At 49.3% G+C, this 23,806-nt stretch overlaps 1 protein-coding gene across 2 annotated transcripts in view; it reads left to right on the forward strand.

Moving 5' to 3' along the window:
* BMP7 (bone morphogenetic protein 7) overlaps positions 1–23,806 on the forward strand; it is a 98,797-nt gene that overhangs the window by 69,776 nt on the left and 5,215 nt on the right. For both annotated transcript variants that reach the window (XM_055265839.2, XM_055265838.2), the window contains exons 4-5: positions 13,843–14,040; positions 22,706–22,782. In XM_055265839.2, the coding sequence (XP_055121814.1) occupies positions 13,843–14,040; positions 22,706–22,782 (275 nt within the window). The remainder of the gene's footprint in view (positions 1–13,842; positions 14,041–22,705; positions 22,783–23,806) is intronic.

A 23,806-nucleotide genomic window follows, 5' to 3' on the forward strand; every position in this document is an offset into this window, starting at 1 on the left:
CAACCCCCTTCCTCTTTGCTGGAAAATCTTCCAAGGAATGTGTTCACCAGGCTGCAGCCTCAGGATGGGGTTTGGAGGGGCAGATGGGCCCCTGCAGGGGATCCAGCCTGGCCGTCTGGAGGTAGAGACCCCAGGACCCTCTAACATGTTAGGTCTTACCTGGCTTTTCACCTGGGAAGGAAAGTGTTTCTAAAAAGCACTCAGAAGCCAGTAGGCTTCTTGCAGGACTCACTGTAGGAGCCCCCTTTGCAGAAGTGACCAGGGCTGCACTTGACTTCCATGGGCCCCTCCCTCCATTACAAAAAAATAAAATTAGGGCCGGGCACGGTGGCTCATGCCTATAATCCCAACACTTTGGGAGACTGAGGCTGGCAGATCACGAGGTCGGGAGTTTGAGACCAGCCTGGGCAACATGGTGAAACCCTGTCTTTACTAAAAATACAGCAATTAGCCAGGTGTGGTGGTGCACGCCTGTAGTCCCAGCTACTCGGGAGGCTGAGGCAGGAGAATCACTTGAACCCGGGAGGTGGAGGTTGCAGTGAACCGAGATCATACCACCACACTCCAGCCTGGGCAACAGAGTGGGACTCTGTCTCAAAAAAAAAAAAAAAATTAATTAAAAAGTATGTTTTATGGCCATGTTGCTATCAAGATGAATATTATAATTCTGGGTGAATTAAAAATTAAATATTATTTTTGAGATGGGGTCTTGCTATGTTGCCCAGGCTGTCCAGGCTCAAGCAATCCTCTAGCCCCAGCCTCCTGAGTAGCTGCAATTGCAGGTGCCCAGTTTTGAATTAAAAACCAAAACTTTCTTAGATACTAAAAGTTCATGTTTTATCTTCTGATTTTAAGAGACATTATAGCGTTTTCATGGGCCCTGCATCCCAGCATGGGGAGTGAATGATGAATGATGGTCTTCCCCCAGCCCCGCATCTGGTTGTTAGAACAAGTTTCCTATAGCAAACAGCCTCTCCACCTATGTTGGAAGCACAGTTATTCACTCAACAAACATTTCCGTGCCCCTACAATGAGCCAAGGACTGTTCGAGGCAGCAGGGGCACAGCCTGAAGAAAATGAAGATTTGGCTGTTGTGTTACTCACATTCTTCTAGGAGGAGGCCGACCAGGAACGAGAGACCATGTACTGAAGGGCAGGGGTGAAGCCATGCAGATGAGGTCTGAGGCTCTGAGTATGGCTCAGAAGGGCTTCCTGCTGCTCTACAAATCAATATGCCCATTTTCCTTGTGCCGTCTTCTACCCGCAAAGCCTGCTGCAGAGAGATGAAGACCGGTTTGGGCTGGGGAGACTGTCATCCTTGCAGACATGGAAGCACCAGGTCATTTGTCCCAAATAAGGGACTGCAGCCTTTTGTCCTGGTTCATGGTGTCCCCCTCCTCTTCCTTGTTTGCAGAAGAAATCACTCGAGACTCGGGAGGGCCATGTCAATCAGCCCTGCCTCTCAGACCCAAGAAGATGATCGGGGAGCCCTTGTCTGCCTCCTGTTATACTCCCTCGTTGGGGACCCATTTCTCCAGCTCCTGTGAGCGCTGGCTCTCCATCCCCTGAGCTCCAAGGCCATAGGGCACCTCTCTCCCTCCTGCATCCCATCTTTGCTTCCTGAAGTCTGCTGGGGGTCAGGAGCATGTGCATTTTGGCTATCTGCATGCAGAGAGCCTCAAGCGTCTCTCCTGTGACACACGAGAGCACGTGTCCCACTTCCTGCTCATTCCAGATTGAATTGGATGGGATTGCAGAGCATTTAAAGGATTGAAGGGCATGTGCTGTCCTAGTGTGACGCTCAGCTGTGGCAGCTGAGGAAGGAGCCAGGAGGTGAGCCACTCGCCTGCGGCGGCTGCAGAAACTAAGCCCCACAAAGCCAAGGCTGGTGAGCGATGCCGTCCACAGCGCAGCTGGCTCCAAGGTGCCTTCGCTCCATGTGATTGCTTCACATCCTGTTTGTCCAGAAGCCGGAGAGGGAGAGAAAAAGAGAAGACCTGATGACCCAGTGGCTGGGATCGGTCCTTCCAGGGCTGGGATGGCAGGAATGGGGAGGGCGGAATTGGGTAATTGGGGCCAGGCAGATGTCACAAGCGTTAACTAAGTTCTCACTTGTCACTTGGTCCTTGGTCCACCGAGAGAAATGGCTGGAGTGAATGTGTTTTTCACAATTAATGAGAAACATTCTTGAGCTGTGGGCCTTGGAAGGGTAGCCTGTAGCCCTGGGCCTGGAAAACAAGCCACAAGGAAACCGAGATGCCACCCCTGTGCAGTGTGGGTGGGCTGCATCCCCTCCTTTACCGAGGGGCCTCACTGACCCGGATGCCACCCCTGTGTGGTGTGGGTGGGCTGCATCCTCTCCTTTACCGAGGAGCCTCACTGTGCTCCCTGCCTGCTCTCCAGGGTCTTGCCGCAGAGTTTGCGGGTCCCTCGGGCTGGCCATGCCGATTTTGCTCAAGTCGCCTGGGGTTTGCCAGCAGTGCCAGGATGCACTGGCTGGGCCCTGTCCTCGGCTCACTCTGAGTCCTGTCTCCACCAGGTTCCTCTTAGAAGGCCTTTCCCTCTATGCCTCAGTGAATCTTTCCTACCTTTGGGGTCCCCGTAGGTCACCTACATCCATGCCTGGGCAGTCTCTCTGAATTTTGGGGGATCCTTTTCCCTGCCGTCGCCTGGACTCATTGGCAGGTGGTGCAGGGGTCAAGCTCGCAGGCTCCAGTCGGCTGGGCCAGGGTGTGGACTCCATCTCTGCACTCCCTAGCATTGGGTCCCTGGTAGGTGACTTTGCACCTGTGACCTTGCTTTCCTCCTTTGTACATGTGGGGTCACAATTCTACCTTGTGAGATTCCAGCGAGGAGCGATGTGAGGAACGGGCTTAGCATGGTGCTTGGTATACATTGGTGGATTTTCATTTTTGTTGAGAAGCAACGATGGAATCAACTGTACCCAGAATACTCATACTGGCAAATAATAGAAAATAATTATGTCTTATCTCATGAGGCCACTGATGGTTTTCCCTACAAGTCTGGAAGTAAGTGGATCTAGGGTTGGTTAGAGTCAGGGTCAGCAAAGGTTTTCATTTTCGGTAAAGTACCAGAGAGTAGATATTTTAGGCTTTGAGGGTCAGATGTTTGTTTTTGCCTGCTGTTTAGTGTGACAGTAGCCACAGATCATGTGTTCCAGACTGTGCATTGACTGTGTTCCAATAAAACTTTATTTGCAAGAAGAGGCAGTGGGCTGGATATGGCCTGCAGGCTGTCGTTTGTTGGCCCCTGGGCTAGAGTATCAACAGACTCAAGACTTTTTCCCTTCCAGCCCCATCACCTTGACAGTGTTGACATTTTGTCCTGAGGCTCTCTCATCATGGTTGGCAATGTGGCTGCCTCCATGTCCCCAGGCATGGAAGAAAAATGCAGTAGGCAAGGAGGAAGGATGTTTATCTCATCACGTGCCTGCCTTTTTTGGGAAGAAGACACTTCTGAGAAGCCTGCAGCATCCATCCCCAGCAGGAGCTGCAGGGGAGGCTGGAAAGGGTCTAATGTGCAGCCTCCATGGATGGAGGAAGGCCAGGCACGAGGGGGCTGGGCATGGCTGTGGGGTCCACACCAGCCGCTTCTGCCTCACCTCCCTGCAATGATTGGGCCTTCTCCACTCTGCTCTGGACCATCGGAGCAAAGGTCTGGTCAGACAGCTTTCCTGGCCTCTTCAGACAATAGTAGCTGTGATGCTTTGTGAACAGAGGGTGCCTACAGTGTGCAAAGGGCTGAAGTTTTGGCAATGTAAAGACTCAATTTCTGCTTTATGTTGGAAAAATGCTAAGTAAGTTCACCCCAAAACCTGCACACGATGTCTCTCATTATATGCGTAATCGCCAAAGCTGGAAGCCACCAGATGGATGGATAAACAAATTATGCTACTTACATACAGCAAAAAGGAATGAACTATTGAAACACGCAGCTACGTGGATGATCTCAAAGGCATTGTGCAGGTTGGAATAAGCTAATGCAAAAGGGTGCAGGAGTCCATTGGTATGAAATATCTAGAAAATGCAGTTATAGGGATGTGAGTGGGTCAGTGTTTGCCAAAGGCCAGTGGTGGGAACCATGTGACTACAAAGGGGAGTTTCCCAGCCTTGGCACTATTGGGTAGTTCTCAGTTGTGGGGCCATCCTGTGCATCGTAGGATGCTGACAGCTTCCCTGGCCTCCACCTACTCAATGCCAGTAGCAACTACTCAGTTACGACAACCAAAAATGTCTCAAACATTGCCACATGTCCCTTGGGGAGCAGCATCACCCCATTTGGGAGCCACTGAGCTAAAAGGCAGCTTGGAGAGTTCTTTGTGGCGTGGAGCTGTTTTGTATCCCGATTGAAGCTGGGTACCAGCATCTGTACACGCGCTAGTGCTTACAGATGGGCATACCAAAAGGGGTCAATTTTACTGTACGGTAACTTAAAAACTGAGACTTCCAAAAGCAACAGAACACATCACAGAGAGACAAGCACTGAATCCCAATGAAGAAACCAGCAAAGCCATGACCTCGGGGCCCCTCTTCCTGCCTGTCAGGTAGGCCGGGCCCCTTTCCCACCTGGCTTCTGCAGCCTGCAGAGGGCTCAGTTATTACACCACGGGAAAGCCTTTCTATCCCAACCTTAAGGAGAATCTCTTGGCAGATAGAATACAAGATGCCCAGTTAAATTTGAATTTAGACGAACAACAAAGAATCGCTTAGTTCGGCATGTCCCCCGTATTGCAAACATTATGTGTTTATCTGAAATTCAAATTCAATCAGGCACCGTGTTTTTTTTTTTTTTATTTGCAAAATCTGCTATTGGGCAAATCTGCAGGCTTTAAAAAAAAAAAACCTATTAAACCTCTGCTAAAATATATTTTCCAACTTTCTCAAAGATACAGATTTTATGATTAAAATATGATGCAGGTCCTGCCTCCCTGCCTACATCTGTTTGTTCATCCACCTCGCCCCTATGCCTTACAGATGCGGGCTGGCTCCCTAGCCAGCGTGACTTGTTCAGGACATTTAAATACAAATAATCAAAGTAAATAGTTACACGCACTGACTAAATCTGATATTTTATAACATAAAATAAAAAAGGAATTGTTCTCCTGCAAAATAACCTTTCTCAGCCCTTCCTGGGGTATTAGAACAAAATAGATGTTACATCTGTACACAAGCACTTATGTTAGTATGTGCTTTATATATATATATAAAATACATAATATATATTAATAGATCTTGTAGATTTTATATATAATATATTCTATATATTATATATAATGTATATTTAATATATAGAATATATTATATATAATATATATTATATAGAATATATTATATATAATATATATTATATATAATGTATATTTAATATATAGAATATATTATATATAATGTATATTTAATATATAGAATATATTATATATAATGTATATTTAATATATAGAATATATTATATATAATGTATATTTAATATATAGAATATATTATATATAATTATATGCTATAATATATAGTATAATATATTGTATATATTATATATAATTGTACATATATAAATATATAATTATATATTATATATAATTATATATAATATATATAATATAATATATTTATATTTATATATTACATATATTATATATAATATATTACATATATTTATATTTATATAATATATATAAATAGAAATATATATTATATGTTATATTATATAATATATATTATATTATATAATATATTACATTATATATAAATATAAAATATATTATATAATATATATTATATATAATATTTAAATATATAATATATATTACATTATATAATATATAAATATACTATATATTATATATAACATAATATATAATATATATAATTAAATATATAATATATTATATAATTAAATATATAATATATTATATATAATTAAATATATAATATATTATATATGATATATAATATATAATATTATATATCATATATAATTAAATATTTATTATATATCATATATAATTAGATATATAATATATTATATATCATATATAATTAAATATATAATATATAAATTAAATATATAATATTATTATATATTATATATTATATAAATTTATATTATATATAATATATATTATATTATAGAGTATATATTTATATTATATATAATATATTATATATAAAATATGTATAATATATATAAAATATGTATAATATATATAAAATATATATAATATATATAAAATATATTCTATATAAAATATATATAATATATATAAAATATATAATATATATTATATATACAATAATATACAATTATATAATAGTATATACTATATTATATGGTATATACTACATTATAAATATAATACATACTATAATATATAATATATAATATACTATATATAATATATATATTTTATATTATAATATATTTTTTATATATTTTTTTTTTAGGTAGAGTCTCTGTCACCCAGGCTGGAGTGCAGTGACACGATCTCCAGCTCACTGCAACCTCTGCATCCCAGGTTCAAGCGATTTTCGTGCCTCAGCCTCCCAAGTAGCTGGGATTACAGGCGTGCACCATGACGCCTGGCTAATTTTTTTGTGTGTTTTTAGTAGAGATGGGGTTTCTCTATGTTGGCCAGGCTGGTCTCAAACTCCCGACCTCAAGTGATCTGCCCGCCTCAGCCTCCCAAAGTGCTGGGATTATAGGTGTGAGCCACCTCACCTGGCCTACATTTCTTTCTTCCTAGGTGTAATCAGGCTAATTTGCGTGCTGCTCCTCATTTAGTGGCTCATGGGAGGGAACTTTCCTTCTGTTGGCCCCACCAGAGCCTGGGCCTGTCTTGCCGCTGGAGCACCCCAGAGCACACGGTAGTGCTGGGCTCAGTACCCCAGGCATGAGCACGTGTTCAGTAAATGAATCTTCAGGCACTGGTTGATGCTTCTTGATGCGCCTTCTAAGTTCATTAATCTCATCTTGATAAAGCACTACATTCTCTCTTGGGTTTTGTAGATCAGACTCGGCTGTGATGACTCACCTTTACCCCTCTTCCTTTCTTGGCTTGTTGAGGGAGTGTGTTTGTACAGCCATGGCTCTTGACCACGGATGGTTTTCCTCCCAGGGGACATGTAGCAATGTCTGGAGACATTTTTGGTTGTCATGATATGGAGAGGTGCTACTGGCATTAGTGAGAAGAGGCCAAGCGTGCTGCTAAACATCCCACCATGCCCGAGGCAGCCCAGATGCCCACTGCACTGGAGTGGGCAGGCCCACCATGCTGGCTGTAGCCTGTCTGGTGAACAAGCTTTGGAGCCAGCGTTAAAGCTGACTTCTCTGCAGGAGCAGTGGGTGCAGGAGACCATCCTTCCCCTGAGTTGTTGAGCTTGTTGGAGGAGGAGGGTAGTATGTGTGAGGGTCCCAGGGAGGCTGGCCCTGAGCGTGGTGGGGCCGGGAGGAGGGGCGGGCAGGAGGGGACGTGCTTCTGGACCACCACTCTCTCTCCCAGCCCTGTTGGTTCCCTACACGGCATTCAGAATGGGTCTCCCACCACAGAACCCTGGCCACGTCGCCCCTTGCCCAAATCCCCCGCTGGGCTGGGAGAACCCATGTGACCCAGCCCCTACCCACGTAAGCCTCACCCCATTGGGCTCCTCACTCACTCTCTCCAGCCTCACCCCATCGGGCTCCTCACTCACTCTCTCCAGCCTCACCCCCTCTGATTCCTCGCTCACTCTCTCCAGCCTCACCCCCTCGAGCTCCTCACTCACTCTCTCCAGCCTCACCCCATCGGGCTCCTCGCTCACTCTCTCTGGCCTCACCTCCTCTGGTTCCTGGCTCACTTCTCCAGCCTCACTGGCCTCTTCACTGTGCTGAAACACACCGTGTATTTCTCATGAACCTGGCATGTGCCATTCCCTCTGCCAGGAACATTCCCTCCCCAAAGCCTCCATGGCTCACTCCGCCCTTTACACTGTGCCCCACTGTCGTGTCCCTGCCACCCTGTCCTAGGTTCTTCCTAGTCCTTGCCACCATCAGACACAGCACTGTACACCCCTGAGCTGATCTCCCTTGCCAGTCAGCTCCCAGGGTGGTCGCATTCTCATTCACCAATGTGCCCCAGCCCCTGGCACACAGTAGGTGCTCAATAAATAGTTGCTGAATGAATTAATCAATGAAAAAACAAGTTAGTTGTTCAAGCCTGGGACATAAAACCTACATTAGGAGAAGAAGACGAGGCAAAGGATGCTTCTATCTCAGTGCTTCCAGATGCGAAGCTCCTCTGTGGCCACCAGGGAGGAGGTCAGTGTGTGTTTCATCGACGTGGAAATATGTCTGCAATATATTACGTAAAGGGCAGAGTGATATGAAACAGAAATGACGGTGCAGTCCCAATCACATGGAATTGCACCCTGTCTCTGTGTCACGCGTGTGTGATGGGGCCAGCCTCACGGGTGTGGGTGAACTTAGAAGGGCCCTGTGCTGGGTTTGCTTCTGTTGTCCCCACTTTGAAATGATGAATCACTTTTGAACAAGAGGTCCCGCGTTTTCATTTTGCACCGGGCCTTGCAAATTGTATAGCTGGTGCTGGTGCCTGGGGGTGGATGGGAGGTCACTGCCCGCAAATGAGCTCTGAGCAAGATGTTCCAGGGCCTACGTTCTTCTCTGCGATTTCCTCTGTTTGCAGTCATCAGGTATTGTTTTCAGAGCCCCCTGTACCCTAAGAAAAAGTCAGATAACTGGGTTCAGAGTCTTTCAGTCCAGTTTCTTCCAAATGACTATAGTCAGGCATTTGACATTTCAAGGAATAACAGGGACAAAAAGACCTAGCTGTTGGAAGAAGTTGTCCCCTCCCCACCCCTGGGGTGCTGACCTCCAAGCTCATGTGTAGGCCCCACCCCCTTCTGGGGAGCCTTGACCCTAGTTGAGTACTGACTGTAAACCCAGACGGAAGGGAGGCCTTGGGTGTGTTTGCAGCATGAGGGCTTGTGGTTGTCGTGGCAGAGAATGCAGGCTTTGGTTTTGACAGACCGGGGTTCGAATCTTGGCCTTGCCATGGACCAGCTCAAAGGCCTTCCTCACTCAGAGTCTTGTTCCTCCTTTGCAAAGTGAGGTTGCGGCATCTGCCCTGGGGCTTTGTTGAGGACGGGGTGGGCCGTGAGCTCCCAGTCTGTTGCTGGTGAGGCGAGGAAGGCATTTATTCGCTGGGTAAACAGCCAGACACTGCAGTAGGCATCTTACTGTTTATTCATACAAACTGTCCCTCTAAGGCACACCGAGTGGGTCATTGCCACCCCTGTTTTGCTTTTTAGTTTTTTTAAAAATGTGAGATCTAATTTTCCTAACATAAGACTCACCATTTCAAAGAGTACAATTTGGTGATTTTTTTTTTTTAAGTATATTCTCATTGTTGTGCAGCCATCCCATTGTCTGATTCTAGAACGTTTCCGTCACTCCGAAATATCCCTTAACTGCCACTCCCTGCTCCCCCAACCCCTAGCTCTAGGCAACCAGTAAGCTACTTTCTGTTTCTATGGATTTACCTGTTCCGGACATTTCGCAGAAATAGGATCATTCAATGTGTGGCTTTTATATCTGGCTTCTTCCATTTCGTGTAACGAGTTTAAGGTTTGTCCATGTTGAAGCATGGATCAGAAGATGACTCCTTTTTATGGCAAACAATATTCCACTATATGGATTCACCATAGTTTGTTTATCCATTTGTTAGTTAATGGACATCGGGTTGTCTCCACTTTTTGGCCATCATAAATAATGCTGCTGCCAACTCTCGTGTACAAGTTTTTCGTGTGAACCCATGTTTTCAGTTCTCATGGGCACATGCCTAGGAGTGGAATTGCTGGGTCATGTGGAGACTACATATTAAACTTTTTTTAGGAATTGCCAGTGTATTTTCTATATCCCTTTGTTGTCGTTGTTGAAGGTGAATAAGTGTCTGCTGTGGTGTTGTTCAGCCTTTAGGTTAAAAACCTGAACCTTTTCCCAAACTTGGTGACAAAGGGGAAGATTCCATACCTGCCCTTAGAGCACCTGTTCCATGTCAGGTCCCAGATGGCTGGCACCATGCTCCCTGTCCCCAGGTCTCTAGGAAAGGGGCAAGAACAACCCAAAATACCAGTTCAGACTAAGCAATCGAAGGGTTTTTCATCTTAGTGGCTGGGGTGAGAATGCGGGCTTCAGGGCTGGCTTGATCCAGTGACTTAGCAATGTCAGGAGAGACCCGGTCTCTCTGTTCTGCCTTCTACCAGGGTGGCCTCTTTGGAAACATGGTCACCTGTGGTTGCCAGATGGTGGCTGTTTCTGTGGCTCCATCTATCCCTCCTCCCTCAATCCTGTTGAGAGAGAGAGAGAAAGGGAGAGAGAGAGAGAGAGAAGGCAGGCTTCCTTCTGGACACTAGAGTGGGAGGCTTCTTTTCCAGAAACCTCCAGGATACTTCTCCTTCATTTATTGGCCAAAATGGGTCATGTGCTCATCCCTGAACTAATCACTGTAGCCAGAGGATTAGTTACCTTTTATTAAACCACAGGCCCCACCTCTAAGGCCAGGGTGAAGGCTACGTAAGGCACAACTGCCTCAATGAAAATCTGGTTGGCTACCACGGAAAGGTGGGGACAGATGAGTCATGGCATCATCCCCATTGTACAGATGAGGAAATTCAGGCCCCAGCATACAACTTGCCTCTCTCAGCCCACACAGGCTGGTTAGTGGCAGATGCGGGTTTAAACACCCTTGAGACCCACTTCTTGCCCCTCTGTCCTGACGTTTCTCAGCTGAGGCTGTGGCTCCCTGGATGTGGCTGTCCTGACAGCCGCCCAAGGCAAGCCAGACACCTTCGCTCAGAGGTGCAGAGACTTTTTGCAGCGCGTGGATTTAAGGTATCTGGAACAGCATCAGCTTTTCATGCCAGGCATTTTTATTTTGCCCTAAAAGCCTTCTAGGGGGGGAAACACAATTCCTAGGGGCTCAGCTTTAATGGTTTCTTTTATAGAACCATTCAAATTATAGATGGGTGAACTCCGGGAAACCCCGCTCAAGAATGCAGGAAAGCCGAACGTTAAAGGGGGTTAAGGTAAAATAGCGGCGGGTGGGGGGAAATTTGTTCTTTTAAACACTAGTTGTTAAAAAACCAAAGTGAACCCCCTGGTGCCGGTCTGGTCTTGGGAGGCTGGGTTTCTTGACTTCTGGCCCGTCTGGGGGACTCCAGGTGAAGTTAATTCCAGATGTGAACAGGCCCATCGCTTTTGCTGGCCTCTGACCTCTCCCACCTAACTTGGGGGCACCGTATCTGCAGAGGTTCAGCCTCCCAACTCCCTGTCATCCTCATCTGGGTTCAGATTCTGCTTTGTTGCTTCCAAGCCGGGTATCCCTGGGCGGGTTATTCAGCCTCTCTGAGCTTGTGCTGTCATGAGTAAAACAGGCTTTGTTTCCACTGGATGCTTTATTTTTGGCTTTGAAATACTCATCACCCCCAGACGTGGTATTACATATATATTTGCCAATGACCTCATGATTGTCAAAGCCAGTGGATAGTGTGTTCTTAGGTCCATCTGCAGAGCACAGGACATGGAGTTTGCTCCCTCTACTTTACTCCCCTGTTTTCTGGGACCCCATACCCTGTTGGTGTCCCCATTCTTCCTGCCCAAGTGTCTTCCAGATCCTTCCTTACCGGGTACTCCTGCACAGTCTCTGTTGCATTCCCCTGACCTCTCAGTGGAAGACAGAGGCCACCTTCACATTGCTTGTCGGGCTGTACACACTTCCCCCAGACGAGCTCATCCAGTCTTCTGGCTTTAAATGCCATCTCTATGCTGGGGATGCCCAAGCTTACATTACCGTCTGGACCACTGCCCTGAGCTAGCATTTATTGAGCCCTTAGGGTATGCAAAGCTCTGCCCTGAGCTAGCATTTATTGAGCACTTAGGGTGTGCAAAGCTCTGCCCTGAGCTAGTATTTATTGAGCACTTAGGGTGTGCAAAACTCTGCCCTGAGCCCCAGCTGTGCATTAAGTGACAGAGGCAGGGCTTTGAACCTGCCTGGGCCCGGCTGCCTCCCTCACTAGCCCAGAGCTCATCTCTTCCAATTGATCAATTGATCAAGCCTAGGCCAGACCTCTGCTGCCCACCTGACACCTTCGTTTTGGTGTCAAGTAGGGATTTCAGACAATATCTGCTAAACCAAACTGCATTTTGTCTTCCACCCTCTATTTCCCAGCTTATGCTCCATTGCCTCAGTTTCCCTACCTTGGTAAACAGCCCCTTCTTCCAGGGGCCTGGGCCAAGAGCATGCCAGCCTCATGAGACTCCCCTTTTTCTCACACCTTTTATAATCTCTTCCCAAATTCAGTCCTAAATCTGCCACTTTCCTGGTTTGGAGGCTATGTTCTTGTTATTTGAGACATCACCTTTGGGGGAAACTGGATGAAGGGCACTTGGGACTTCCCTGTACATCGTCTTTCAACTTCCTGTGAATCTATAATCGTTTCACAACAAAAAGTTAAAACCAAAATAAATTCTAAAGATGGATTTTAAAAATGAACTCTTGAGGATCTGGCCGTTTCTCACCAGCCTCCCTCCCCACGGCGCTGGGTCCAGTCTCACATCACCTCCCACATGGACCATTCTGTTGCCTCCACCTGGTCTCCCTGCTTCCAGGTTGACCCCTGCAGTTGGCTCTCCAGAGGCAGCCTGAGTGGCCTTATAAAAACCACTGAAAGTCCCACCCTAGTGGTTCTCACTTCTTGCAGAGCACCTTGGTGTCCTGACCAGGGCCCTGGATGCGAAGGTCCACTCACTGGGTGGCTTGAAACAACAGGGCTTTATTGTCTCACAGTCTGGAGGCGAGAAGTCTAAAGGCAAAAGGTGCCACAGGGTTGTCCTCCTACAAAGGCTCTAGGCAGGAATCCCTCCTTGCTTCTTCTGGCTTCAGAGGCTCCTGGCAATCTTTGGCGTTTCATGGCCTTTGTCTTCCCCAGGCTGTCTGCATCTGTGTCTTTACGTGGCCTTCTTATGGGGACACTAGTCACTGGATTAAGGCTCATCCTAATCCAGTATGAGCTTATTTTAACTGACGACTGCAAAGACGCTGCTTCCAAATGAGGTCACATCCTGAGGTTCTGTGTGGGTGTGAATTTTAGGGGACACCAGCATCGCAGGACACTGGGCTGAGGCAGGTGCTCGTGTTGCCCATAGGACCCGACCTGACTCATGTCCCTACTGCTCCTCCCAGTTGTCCCTGCTACTCGCCCCTGCCCCTTGAACACACCCTCCTTGCTCCTGCCTCCAGGCATTCACCTCTGCAGTTCCCTCTTCCTGAAATACACTCTTCCCAAACATCCATTGGGCCCCCTTACTCACTGTTACCCAGATCTCTGCTCAGATGGCCCCTGTAGTCATTAGGGTTGTTTGCAGTTGTTCCCACCTTCCCTGGCACAGAGCAAGATTGCCCCCCAACTCCCTGAAATTAGGCAGATACCACGACCTGCTTTAGCCAATGGAATGTGAGTGGCACTTATGGGGTTCGCCAGCTTGCCACCTTCCACAGCCCTCAGCCTGGTTCCACACCCGTTATATTTCCTGCCTGCCTTCCCCACTTGCATGGAAACCCAGAGAACAGGATGTTTTCTTGGCTGCTTTCGCAGTTGTGTTCCAAGTTCCTAAAACAGTACCTGGCCTAGAGTGAGTACTCAGTAAATACTTACTGGATGGAGGAATAAGGAGTTCATGAATGAACTGGGAGGCACAGCGTCTCTGCAGCCCTGTCCCGCTCGTGGCCCTCCTGTAACTACTCTTCTGTGCACTTGGCTGCTTCCTGTCCAGGACAGAGCATCAACCCCAAGCTGGCGGGCCTGATTGGGCGGCACGGGCCCCAGAACAAGCAGCCCTTCATGGTGGCTTTCTTCAAGGCCACAGAGGTCCACTTCCGCAGCATCCGGTCCACGGGGAGCAAACAGCGCAGCCAGAACCGCTCCAAGACTCCCAAGAACCAGGAAGCCCTGCGGATGGCCAACGTGGCAGGTACGCCCAGGTGGGAGGGATCACAGATCCACCACAGGAACCCAGCAGGGCCCCAGCGGGACCCAGCAGGGGACTGACTCCAAATCCATTCAGGTGCTCACCAGATGGCTCAGGAACAAATATAGCAGGAAGAAAACCCCAAAATCTCCCCCTACACAGCACATCTTAATTCTGTAAAAGTAATAAACTAGCCTAGAAACGCAAGTAGCAAAACATTCGTATAACACAACGGCGAGCATGTAGTTATTTAAATAGACAGAACAATGGCGGCACTTGCAGCTACACAGAGATGAAGGAAGACACTGAAACATGGATGGGAAGACCCCCGGGGGGCTTACCCCATGGAAGGAGGGGGAGGAAGAAATGGGGAGGTAGAAGAGTTTGCTGTCTCTTTATTTCATAAATGAAAAATATTTTAAATTCATGGCAAACTTTAATACTTGAGATATATATATATATACATTTTTTTTTTTTTGAGACGAAGTCTCACTCTGTCACCCAGACTGCAGTGCAGTGGTGTGATCTCGGCTTACTGCAACTTCTGCCTCTCAGGTTCAAGTGATTCTTCAGCCTCACCCTCCTGAGTAGCTGGGACTACAGGTGTGCACCACTGTGTCCAGCTATTTTTTGTATTTTTAGTAGAGATGGGGTTTCACCATGTCAGTCAGGCTGGTCTCAAACTGACCTCAAGTGATCCACCTGCCTTGGCCTCCCAAAGTGCTGGGATTACAGGTGTGAGCCACTGCACCCGGCCAGGTGGTAAGTTTTTTAAGAATGTATGATTTGCAATACTTTTCAGTTTGTTTGAAATGTTTATTTACGATAAGTTTTTAAAAAAATAAAGGTAATACTTTTATTGCAAGCAAATCAAACATTAACAGTAAATATAAGTAAAGTTAACACATTATGCGAAGGAGACTTCCAGGAGGCCCCGCTCTGCAGGTCCTCTAGAGCAGACAGCTTTTAGCCCATCACGTGGTGTGGTTCTTGAAGCTCTGAGGTAGATGGCCTCCCACTTCACAGAGGGGAAAACTGAGGCTCAAAGAGGGTAAGTCGCTCATCTAAGGGCACAGTGTAGGTAACTAGCAGCCCTGGGATTGGGTCCCTGGGGTCTGGGTTGTCCCTTGCCCCAGGCCCTCTTCCCTGTTGGGCATTGCCGGGGCCATCTGCCTGGCCTGGATGAGATTCGGTGTCCCCAGCAATCCCATTGGGTGCTGTTTGACAATTCACCAGGCATTTGTGGAGCTCCCACAGGAGCCTGGCTTTGTCCCGGACACTGGGGTTGTGGCTGGGGTGCAATCCCTTTCCCCATAGGCTGATTGGGAAACCGACATTGACAGCCTCTGGTGGCCTGGGGGTGCTGGGATCCCAAGAAGGTGCATTCTGGTTTTGAGCTTTGGAGGTGGGCTGGCCTGGAGCAGCCCTGCTGGCACCGTGGGCATCTGTGGACAGCCCTCCCACACCCCTTGCCTGGCTCATGCCCCCTGCACATGCAGTGTCAAGTCTGCCAGAAGATTCATCTGGACTCCTCCCAGACTAAAACCAAAGCTTCGAATCAATGAACCTCACGACAAACCATTTTCCAGTGGACTGGAGGGGTGACATCCCCCCAGATCCAAGGAGCCCAGTTTGCTCCCTATCCCCAATCCCATCACTGTGGCCAGGGGAGCTGCTGCCTGGGGGTGCCGTTTCTCTGGCTCTTCAGGAAGCCATTTGCAATGAGCAGGGCAACAGCCTCTCCAAGATGCCAGTGTCTTAATCTCTGGAACCTGTGAATGTGTCACCCTCCAGGGCAAGGGGGATACGGCTGCCCTTGGAATCACAGGTGCTAATCAGCTGGCCTTCCAATATGCAGGCTCTGTGTAGCAGGGTGGTCCCGTCAGTCCTTATAGGAGACAGCCTTTGTGAGCTGTGGTTGGAGCCATGTGAGCACAGAGGACAGAGGGGTGGAGATGAGTGGGGCCACCAGCCCTGGGATGCGGGTGGCCTGGAGAAGCTGCACAAGGCAAGGAAGGGATCCTCCCCTAGAGCCCCCAGTTGCATTTACCTGCTGAGACTGGTGTTGGACTTCAGAGCCACAGAGCTATAATCCGTTTGTATTGTTTTGATAATTTGTTTGGTTAATTTGTTAAAGCAGCGATAGGAAAGAATACATCTTTGTTGGCAAAGTGATTTTCTTTTTCTTTCCTTTTTTTTTTTTAGAGACAGGGTCTCACACCGTTGCCCAGGCTGGCATGCAGTGGTATGAGTATGGCTTACTGCAGCCTTGACCTCCTGGGCTCGAGCAATCCTCCCGCCTGAGCCTCCCAGGTAGCTGGGACTATAGATGCACGCCACCACACCTGGCTATTTTTTGTAGAGATGGGGCCTCCCTATATTGCCTAGGCTGGTCTTGAGCTCTTGGGCTCAAGCTATCCTTCCACTTTGGCCTCCCAAAGTACTGAGATTATAGGCATGAGCTACTGCCCTCGGCCTCCTCAGAGTGCTTCTCCCCTCCTGCTAAGGAGCTGGGACACAACCGTCTCGGGGCTGGCTCAGGAGCTGCAGCCTTCTTGGCTCCAGGTTGATCACAAGGCAGAAAAAGGTCTGAGGTGCAAACCTGCCCTGCCACCATGTGGGAAGCTATTAGCTGCTTATCAGCTCTGGGGCCTGCGGTCCCAGGAAGCACCCAAGGGGAGCAGGGGGCTATTGAGAAAGGTCCTGGTGAGGGGACAGCAGCAGCCCCACCCCCAAATTAACCCTCTAGTGCCAATAGCTTCTTCCTCCTCACCTAGCCTAGCTTGAAATTTATGTTCATTTTACTTTTCAAGGGAGAAGGCAGGTCAGCGGGGTTGGTGGCCTTTTTAAGACAAGGCTTCCTGACCCCTGGCGGGTGTCCTGGGGCGCCCAGATGGACCTCAGTGGGTCTGTGTGGCCCAGAGTGTGTAGGGATTCTCTGTGTTTTCTTTTCTGTCAGTGGATCCATTTTTCCAGGTTTCTCAAAGGGGTCTGTAATCTCCCAAATCAAAAACCAACCGAATTCCTTCATTTGTATTTGAAGCCTCTTTTATGCTGGACTCTTGAAGGCTGGGGTTCAATGCCGAACACCCACACAAAGGCTGCCCTTGGGGGTGTTAATTTAGGACAGGAAGGAGGGGGTTGCCATTCACATCCATACATAGTAACAGGCCCAGAGTCAGGGTGGTGCCTAGGGAACGCAGCCCGTCCCGAGGGCTGCAGACAAGATTTCGTGGCGAGCGAGCTGAGAGCTCTGGGCCCAGTGGGTGCCCATGAGGCCAGGCTGGTCCAGAGAGGATGCTCTGGGCTATGGGACTTGCAGGGGCAGAGGCCTGTGCTGTGGGGTTTCCTGGCACCTTTGGGGAGTGGGGAGGATGCTGTGGGGGCTGAAGCAGGGGAGGGGAGTGAGGGTGCGTGGGTCAGGCATTCTCTTGGGAGCCACGTCTTGAGTTTGAACTTCATGCCAAGCATGTTCAGAAGTCTTTGCAGAGATTCAAGCTATGGTGTGGCCTGCAGGTGGTAAGATCATTCTGGCTGCTCTGAGAAAGGTGAGGAACAGGGTGGGTGCCGAGGGGGTGCTCAGCGCCCGGAGACACCTTAGAGGATGTTACAGATCATCCAGGCAGGAAGTGTAGGCAAACTGCATCCCAGCAAAGACTTCCGTGTCTTGGAGCTCCATCGGGTGCACCTGGGTAATGAGGGGGAGAGGAAGTAGGCCTCGCAGGCTTAGAATTCAATCTGATTTTCCCCACCGCCTCCTCATCAAAGCCACACCAAGTCTTCCATTTACACAGCCCCCAGGACGGGGCTCTCACTGTTTCCCGTGGCAGAAATTCATTGCTGGGAACCTGTCTCCTTCCCGCGGATCACTCCTGGCCCTGTTTGAAGTTCTAAAACCTGCCTGGAAGTTAAGAAAAAAATAAAATAAAAATACCAAGGCCCGGGCCCCACCCTCGGCTTAGGCCAGAGTCCTTGAGTGTGAGTGTGAGTGTGTACGCGTGTGTGCCTTCTCCTTTGAATCGCTCGTCCCCCGCCCCCTCCGTGATGGGCTGGAGCCCTGCCGTGGGGCCACACAAGTTGAATCTCTCGGCAGCCCTGTGTGTGCTGGGGCGGGGGCACATGCTCCGGCACGCTACCCCACGCGGAGCTTGCTTTCCTGCCCGCCAGCCCCCTCCTCCCCCGGGGCTTCACGTGCTCTTCAGATGGTGTGGTTTGGGGTTGAGAAACTGGGTCCCTGCACTTCCTTCTCCTCACCCACGTTTGGACCCAGCTCCCTGGTAAGCAGCCGCCTTTGCCAGATGACCCGTGGGGGCGGGAGCTGAGCCTGAGCACCAGTCCTGACTTGTCTGCGGCCCAGGCAGGGGGTTGAGGAGGTGAATTAATCCCGGTGCTGGCGTCCCTCTCCTGCTCACTTTCTGTTGCTTGGGGGTGGGTGGGGCAGGCTTGGAGGGACAGGGGAGCTGGGAGTCTTTCCTTCGTTTCCTTTCCTTGCTTTCCTGCTAATAAGTCCTAAGGATACATAGGAGCTCCAGCCACTTTCTGCTGGGACAGCCATGATCAAAGAGCCCTGGAAGTACAGAGCAGGGTCTGGGGTCCCTGGTGGCAGTGCCAGTGCCCATGCCTCACTTGTACACCACAAGTAGCTTCATGAGCTGTGCTCGGCCTTGGTCTGTTTGGCCTTAGGTTTGAACTAAGTTACGCCAAATGTCGTGGCTTTACTTTAAGACAGGGTTGGGGAAAGTAGCACTCAGGCCACTCCTTGCCCCTCCTGTGCTCATGACAGACATTGCTAATAGATCATGGCCTCTCCTGTGCTCATGACAGACATTGCTAATAGATCATGGGACTTCCTTCTGACGGAGCCTGAACACAGCTTCAGAATCCCCCTTGACTCAGGACACCAAGGAGTCAGCAATGTCCCTGGCTCGAGCTAGCAGCTTCACCTGACACATCCCTGAGCTGAGGGGATGTTCCTTCTCCTCTGTCCTGCCTTCTGCCTTCCCAAGGGAAGAGGGAGGAGGCTCGTGGAGTGGCATGGCTACCTGTGGCCCTGGGCATTGCCACAGCCATGGAGGCCATGTTAGGTTTCTGCTTGGCATGGTGTGCTCTAGAGGGCAGGCTGTAGAGTCCAGCTGTTTGGGCTCCTCCCTGATGGTTCCTTGCCCTTGACCTTCTCGTGTTGAGGACACCCTGGCCCTGGGGAGGTTCCTGCTGCCCCAGAGCTGGTTCTCTCTCTCCCAGCCCTGCTACTCTCCTACTGAGGGTGGGGACGAGGGGCCTCTGGGCTCCTCTTGGCTGCCTCCATCCACTCTGAGCACCCCCTTGCACCACTGAGCCTTGGGGCTGGTTCCAGCCACGCTGTCTGCTGACCCAGGCCCCAGCTTTCTCATTCCTTGCCGGGCTTAGTGCCTGCCTCTGATCCTCTGTCCGATGCTACTCCAGCAGCCTCAGGCATGGAGGGCACCTCGTCCCCACTGCTCAGCATCCTCATCCAGGAATGCCTCGCCCTTGGATGCCTCCCCACCCTCCTATCTCACTTCCTTTTGGTTCTTACCCACATGTCACCTCCTCAGAAGAGCGCCTGCTGGCACCCCCAGCAGCACGCCCACTCGCTGCAGCCTCTCCTGCCTTGTTTTCCTCTGTAGCCCTCATCTCTGTGTAAGTCATGTGCACTTACCTGTCTATGACTCGCCTCTCGTTCTGGAAAAGCCCCTGAGTGGCAGGGCTTTGCTGTCTTACACCCGGAACTCATCTCATGCCTGCACACCAGGAAGCAGCCCCTAGCAATGGCTGAATGAATGAGTGACTCCACAAGGCATGCAGGCCGCGAGGGCAGGGCACCCAGGGGCAAGCGCTCCTGTCCCACAGCCTGGAGGCCACCGGCCCCGCCCCAGCCTTCACCGAGTTCACTTCAAAGAGAGTCTCGAGTGTCTCCTCAGGACCAGGTCTAAACACACGTGATTCGGTTATAATCAATTAAATGTAATTTCCTTATTGGTGTGCATATCTTTCCACATTGCTTTTCTGAACTATAGATAAGTTTTATATCTGTATAAATAGATATATCCAAAAATGGCATTTTGGGAGGCCAAGGTGGGTGGATCACCTGAGGTCAGGAGTTTGTGACCAGCCTGGCCAACATGGTGAAACCCCGTCTCTACTAAAAATACAAAAGTTAGCTGGGCATGGTGATGAGTGCCTATAGTCCCAGCTACTCAGGAGGCTGAGGCAGGAGAATCCCTTGAACCCAGGAGGCAGAGGTTGCAGTGAGCCAAGATTGCATCACTGTACTCCAGCCTGGGCAACAGAGCAAGACTCTGTCTCAAAAAAAAAAAAAAATTTGCTGATGAAAACAGAAGCAGCCTGCTTTTCAGTCCCCAGCAGGGAGCATGGTGCTCCTGTCTCAGCCTGAGCCTTGGAGGCCGGTTCCTGACTCCTTCTGTGCTCTCCATGCTGTTCCCTTCTCTCCTGCCTCCTTCCTCCTCAACCCTCTTCATTCTCCTTCTTTCTGCTTTCCACTCTTGGCTCGCTGCCTCTAGCCCATTTCATTCCAGAATTGTTCTCAGCCATGCGGTAGCTAAGGCACACTGAAGGTTTCCAGGACCAACAGAATGTCCAGTCTGTGTCTGAGGAGGTGTCCTAATTTGCAGTGTGTGGTCCGTGGGAGGCTAGCTTACTGCACCACTCCTGTCCCACCCATTTTACAGATGAGGAAAGTGAGGCTCAGGGAAGGGAGTTCAACAATGTCCTTATCTTACCATTTCTCATTATCCTAGAAGCCATGCAGATAGAATTCTTGTGAATCAGAGAAAAGCCAAAAATTGAGTGGTGTTCCACTCTTTGACATATACCCTACTGGCACGTAGTGGGTGCGGAGGAAAGAGCCATGCGTTCAAACCGTTAACAGGTGTGTGTGTGTGTGAATGGAGAATGTGCGTAGTTTCAAATTTCCCTAATAAGTGGGCTAGCAGAAGAAGAATAAAATGTGAAACTGCCATGAACACTTAAGGCTACCACAGGAGGTATAGGAGCTCTCTTCATTTTGCAAACCAGGAGTCCAAGATCTAGGAGAGCTGGGGTTTGACTCCAGAGCTGGAGCAGTCCCCAGGACCTGGTCTTGACTCACGAGTTAGGCTCCCCTCAGAGGCTGACTGTGCTCCAGGGTCTACACCTCTAAGGGCGACACCTGGGCTCAAGTGGACCGCCGTTTTCTATGTGGGACGAACCTTCACAGGGCAGCCAGTTGGGATGGGTTGAGGGTTGGCTGCAGATATCAGAAACCCAAGTCAAATGCGCTTCAACCAGTAGAAAATTCATCAGCCCGCAGAGCCGAGGTTGGGTGGACATTTCAGTTGGTTGATCCAGGAGCTCAACAGTGTCCTCTGAGCCCCATCTCCTTCTGCCCCCACCCCACCATCTTCAGTGCTGCTTCCTCTCAAGGCCACAGCTGTAGTTGGCCATGGGGACAGCCAGGGGGGCTTCATTATTTTTTGCTTCTGCGCTGTAGGAGGAAGAGAATGAATGTCTCTCCATGGGTCTTTCTTAGGAACGTGGACACTTTTTCCAGAAGTCCCTGTCTTTTAGTTTGTGTTGGTCACTTGCCCTTCCCGAACCGCTTCCTGACTCCTGGACAGCATGTGCACTGATGAGCTTAGCTTTGGGGTTCTAACAGTGACTTTACAAAGCCTCTTTGAGGAGGTGACATTGGAACCGAGGCTTGAGCCAGACACAGCAAAGATTGCAGGATGGGGCATTGCAGGTGGAGAAAACGGCACATGCAAAGGCTGCGGTGGGAGTGAGCTTGGTGTTTGGTCAATCGGTTGTCAGAGCACACCGGGCTCTGTGGGCCACAGGCACAGCCTGGGCCCTGCTCTGAGTATGACAGCTCCTGGGAAGTTGTAGGTGGAGGAAAGACAGGTCATGACTAAGAAAAAAGCAATCCCTCTGTTGTGGGGTGGAAGGAAGGTTGCAGTGTGTGTGAGAGAGAGACAGACAGACAGACAGAAACTTCTGCAGTGTTTACAAGTGCTCAGGCCCTGACCCAAATGCTTACAAACTTACATAGTTCTGGAAAACCCCAGTGTATAATTTTCACTACTCAGAGAAACTTCGGGAGTGTTTTTTTTCTGAAAGGTCATCAGGTTTTGACTCTCTGCTGTCTCATTTCTTCTTGCTGGTGGTGGTGATGGGTGCTTGTCCCAGGCCCTGTCCCGCATCCTTTTGCCCCTGCAGAGGGATGAGTGTGTTGGGGCCTCACAAGTTGAGGTTGTTCATAAGCAGATCTCTTTGAGCAGGGCCCCTGCAGTGGCCTCGTGTGAGGTGGATGGGGTTTGATTCCCTTATGGAATCCAGGCAGATGTCAGCATTTAAACAATACACGTGTATAAAAGAAACCAGTGTCTGCAGAAGGTTCCAGAAAGTATTATGGGATAAGACTGCGTGAGAGAGGAATGGGGGCATTGGCACCTCCCTTAGTAGGGCCTTTGCTGGGGTAGAAATGAGTTTTAAGGCAGTTAGACCCTGAACTGGCTTTTGAATCAGGAAATTTACCCCCCAGCCATCTGCTTCATTGCTGTTCACATCACTGCCTAAGACGGAGGGAACTTTGATATGTGTGTGTTTCTTTCTCCTCACTGGGCTCTGCTTCTTCACTTCCTTGTCAACGCAGAGAACAGCAGCAGCGACCAGAGGCAGGCCTGTAAGAAGCACGAGCTGTATGTCAGCTTCCGAGACCTGGGCTGGCAGGTAAGAGGCTGGCTGGGTCTGTCTTGGGCGTGGGGCCTCTGGCGTGGGCTCCCACGAGGCAGCGGGTCTGTGCTCGGTCCTGTTTCTCATCTCTGCCAGTTAAGACTCCAGTATCAAGTGGCCTTGCTAGGGAAGGAGACTTGGGCTAAGGATACAGGGAGGCCTCATGAAATCCAAGAGCAGAAATGTGGTTGGGACTTGAACTCGAACCAGGAACCCAAACACTTTGGACTCTGAATCCCCATTCTCTGCATGCACCTCATTCATTCCCTTCCCTTGGCTGGCTGCCTCTCAAGATGATGCCGGGCTGTGTGGTTGAATCCAGATACCTGGGGAGCCATCTCCCCCTCTGCCCTCTGTCCTCACTTACCCCATTCCCATCTCCACGGGAGGGACAGATCTGCCCAGCTTGGTTCAGGCGCTTGTTCCTGAACCAGTCAACTGTTTTAGGGGTGGGGTTATGTTACTGGCACATGGCTGCCCCCTCTGGAGCCATTTGCTTGGAGTGAGGCAAAAGGTGGGGGATGAATCCTAGGAGAGGAGTGAGGGTCATGTGATCCACCATGTGTCTGCCGTGAGCTCTGGTGTGATTCTCATTCAGCAGTGGTGCAGCATCTGCAGCGTTCTGGGCCCTGTTCTAGGTACTGGATTGGAGATGCAGCGATGAACATTGCAATGTGTCTGCCCCGTGGGGCTCAAATATCCCTGGAGAGGGTATTGTCATGAGGTCATCAGGGCAACTGGTGGTATTCTACCCTCAGGGAGCTTGTAGTTCAGTGGGAGAGTCCAGAATCTTCCCTGGAGATTATGCCCAGACACATTCAGGGCGTACATGCGCACAGCCAGCTCTGAGCCCTCCTGCGAGCCTGCCCTCGGGACTGATGACCACATCTACCTGCTGCTTGGACAGAACCCAAACTCCAGGGGACTCTGCTGGAAGATTCCATGTGCTTAAGCATCACTGAGGAGTATATTGATTATTGGGCAACATTTCTGTGCCACCCAGACCCTAGAGGCAAGGATG

This window comes from Symphalangus syndactylus, chromosome 24, assembly GCF_028878055.3.
Source record: "Symphalangus syndactylus isolate Jambi chromosome 24, NHGRI_mSymSyn1-v2.1_pri, whole genome shotgun sequence".
Lineage (NCBI taxonomy): Eukaryota > Metazoa > Chordata > Mammalia > Primates > Hylobatidae > Symphalangus > Symphalangus syndactylus.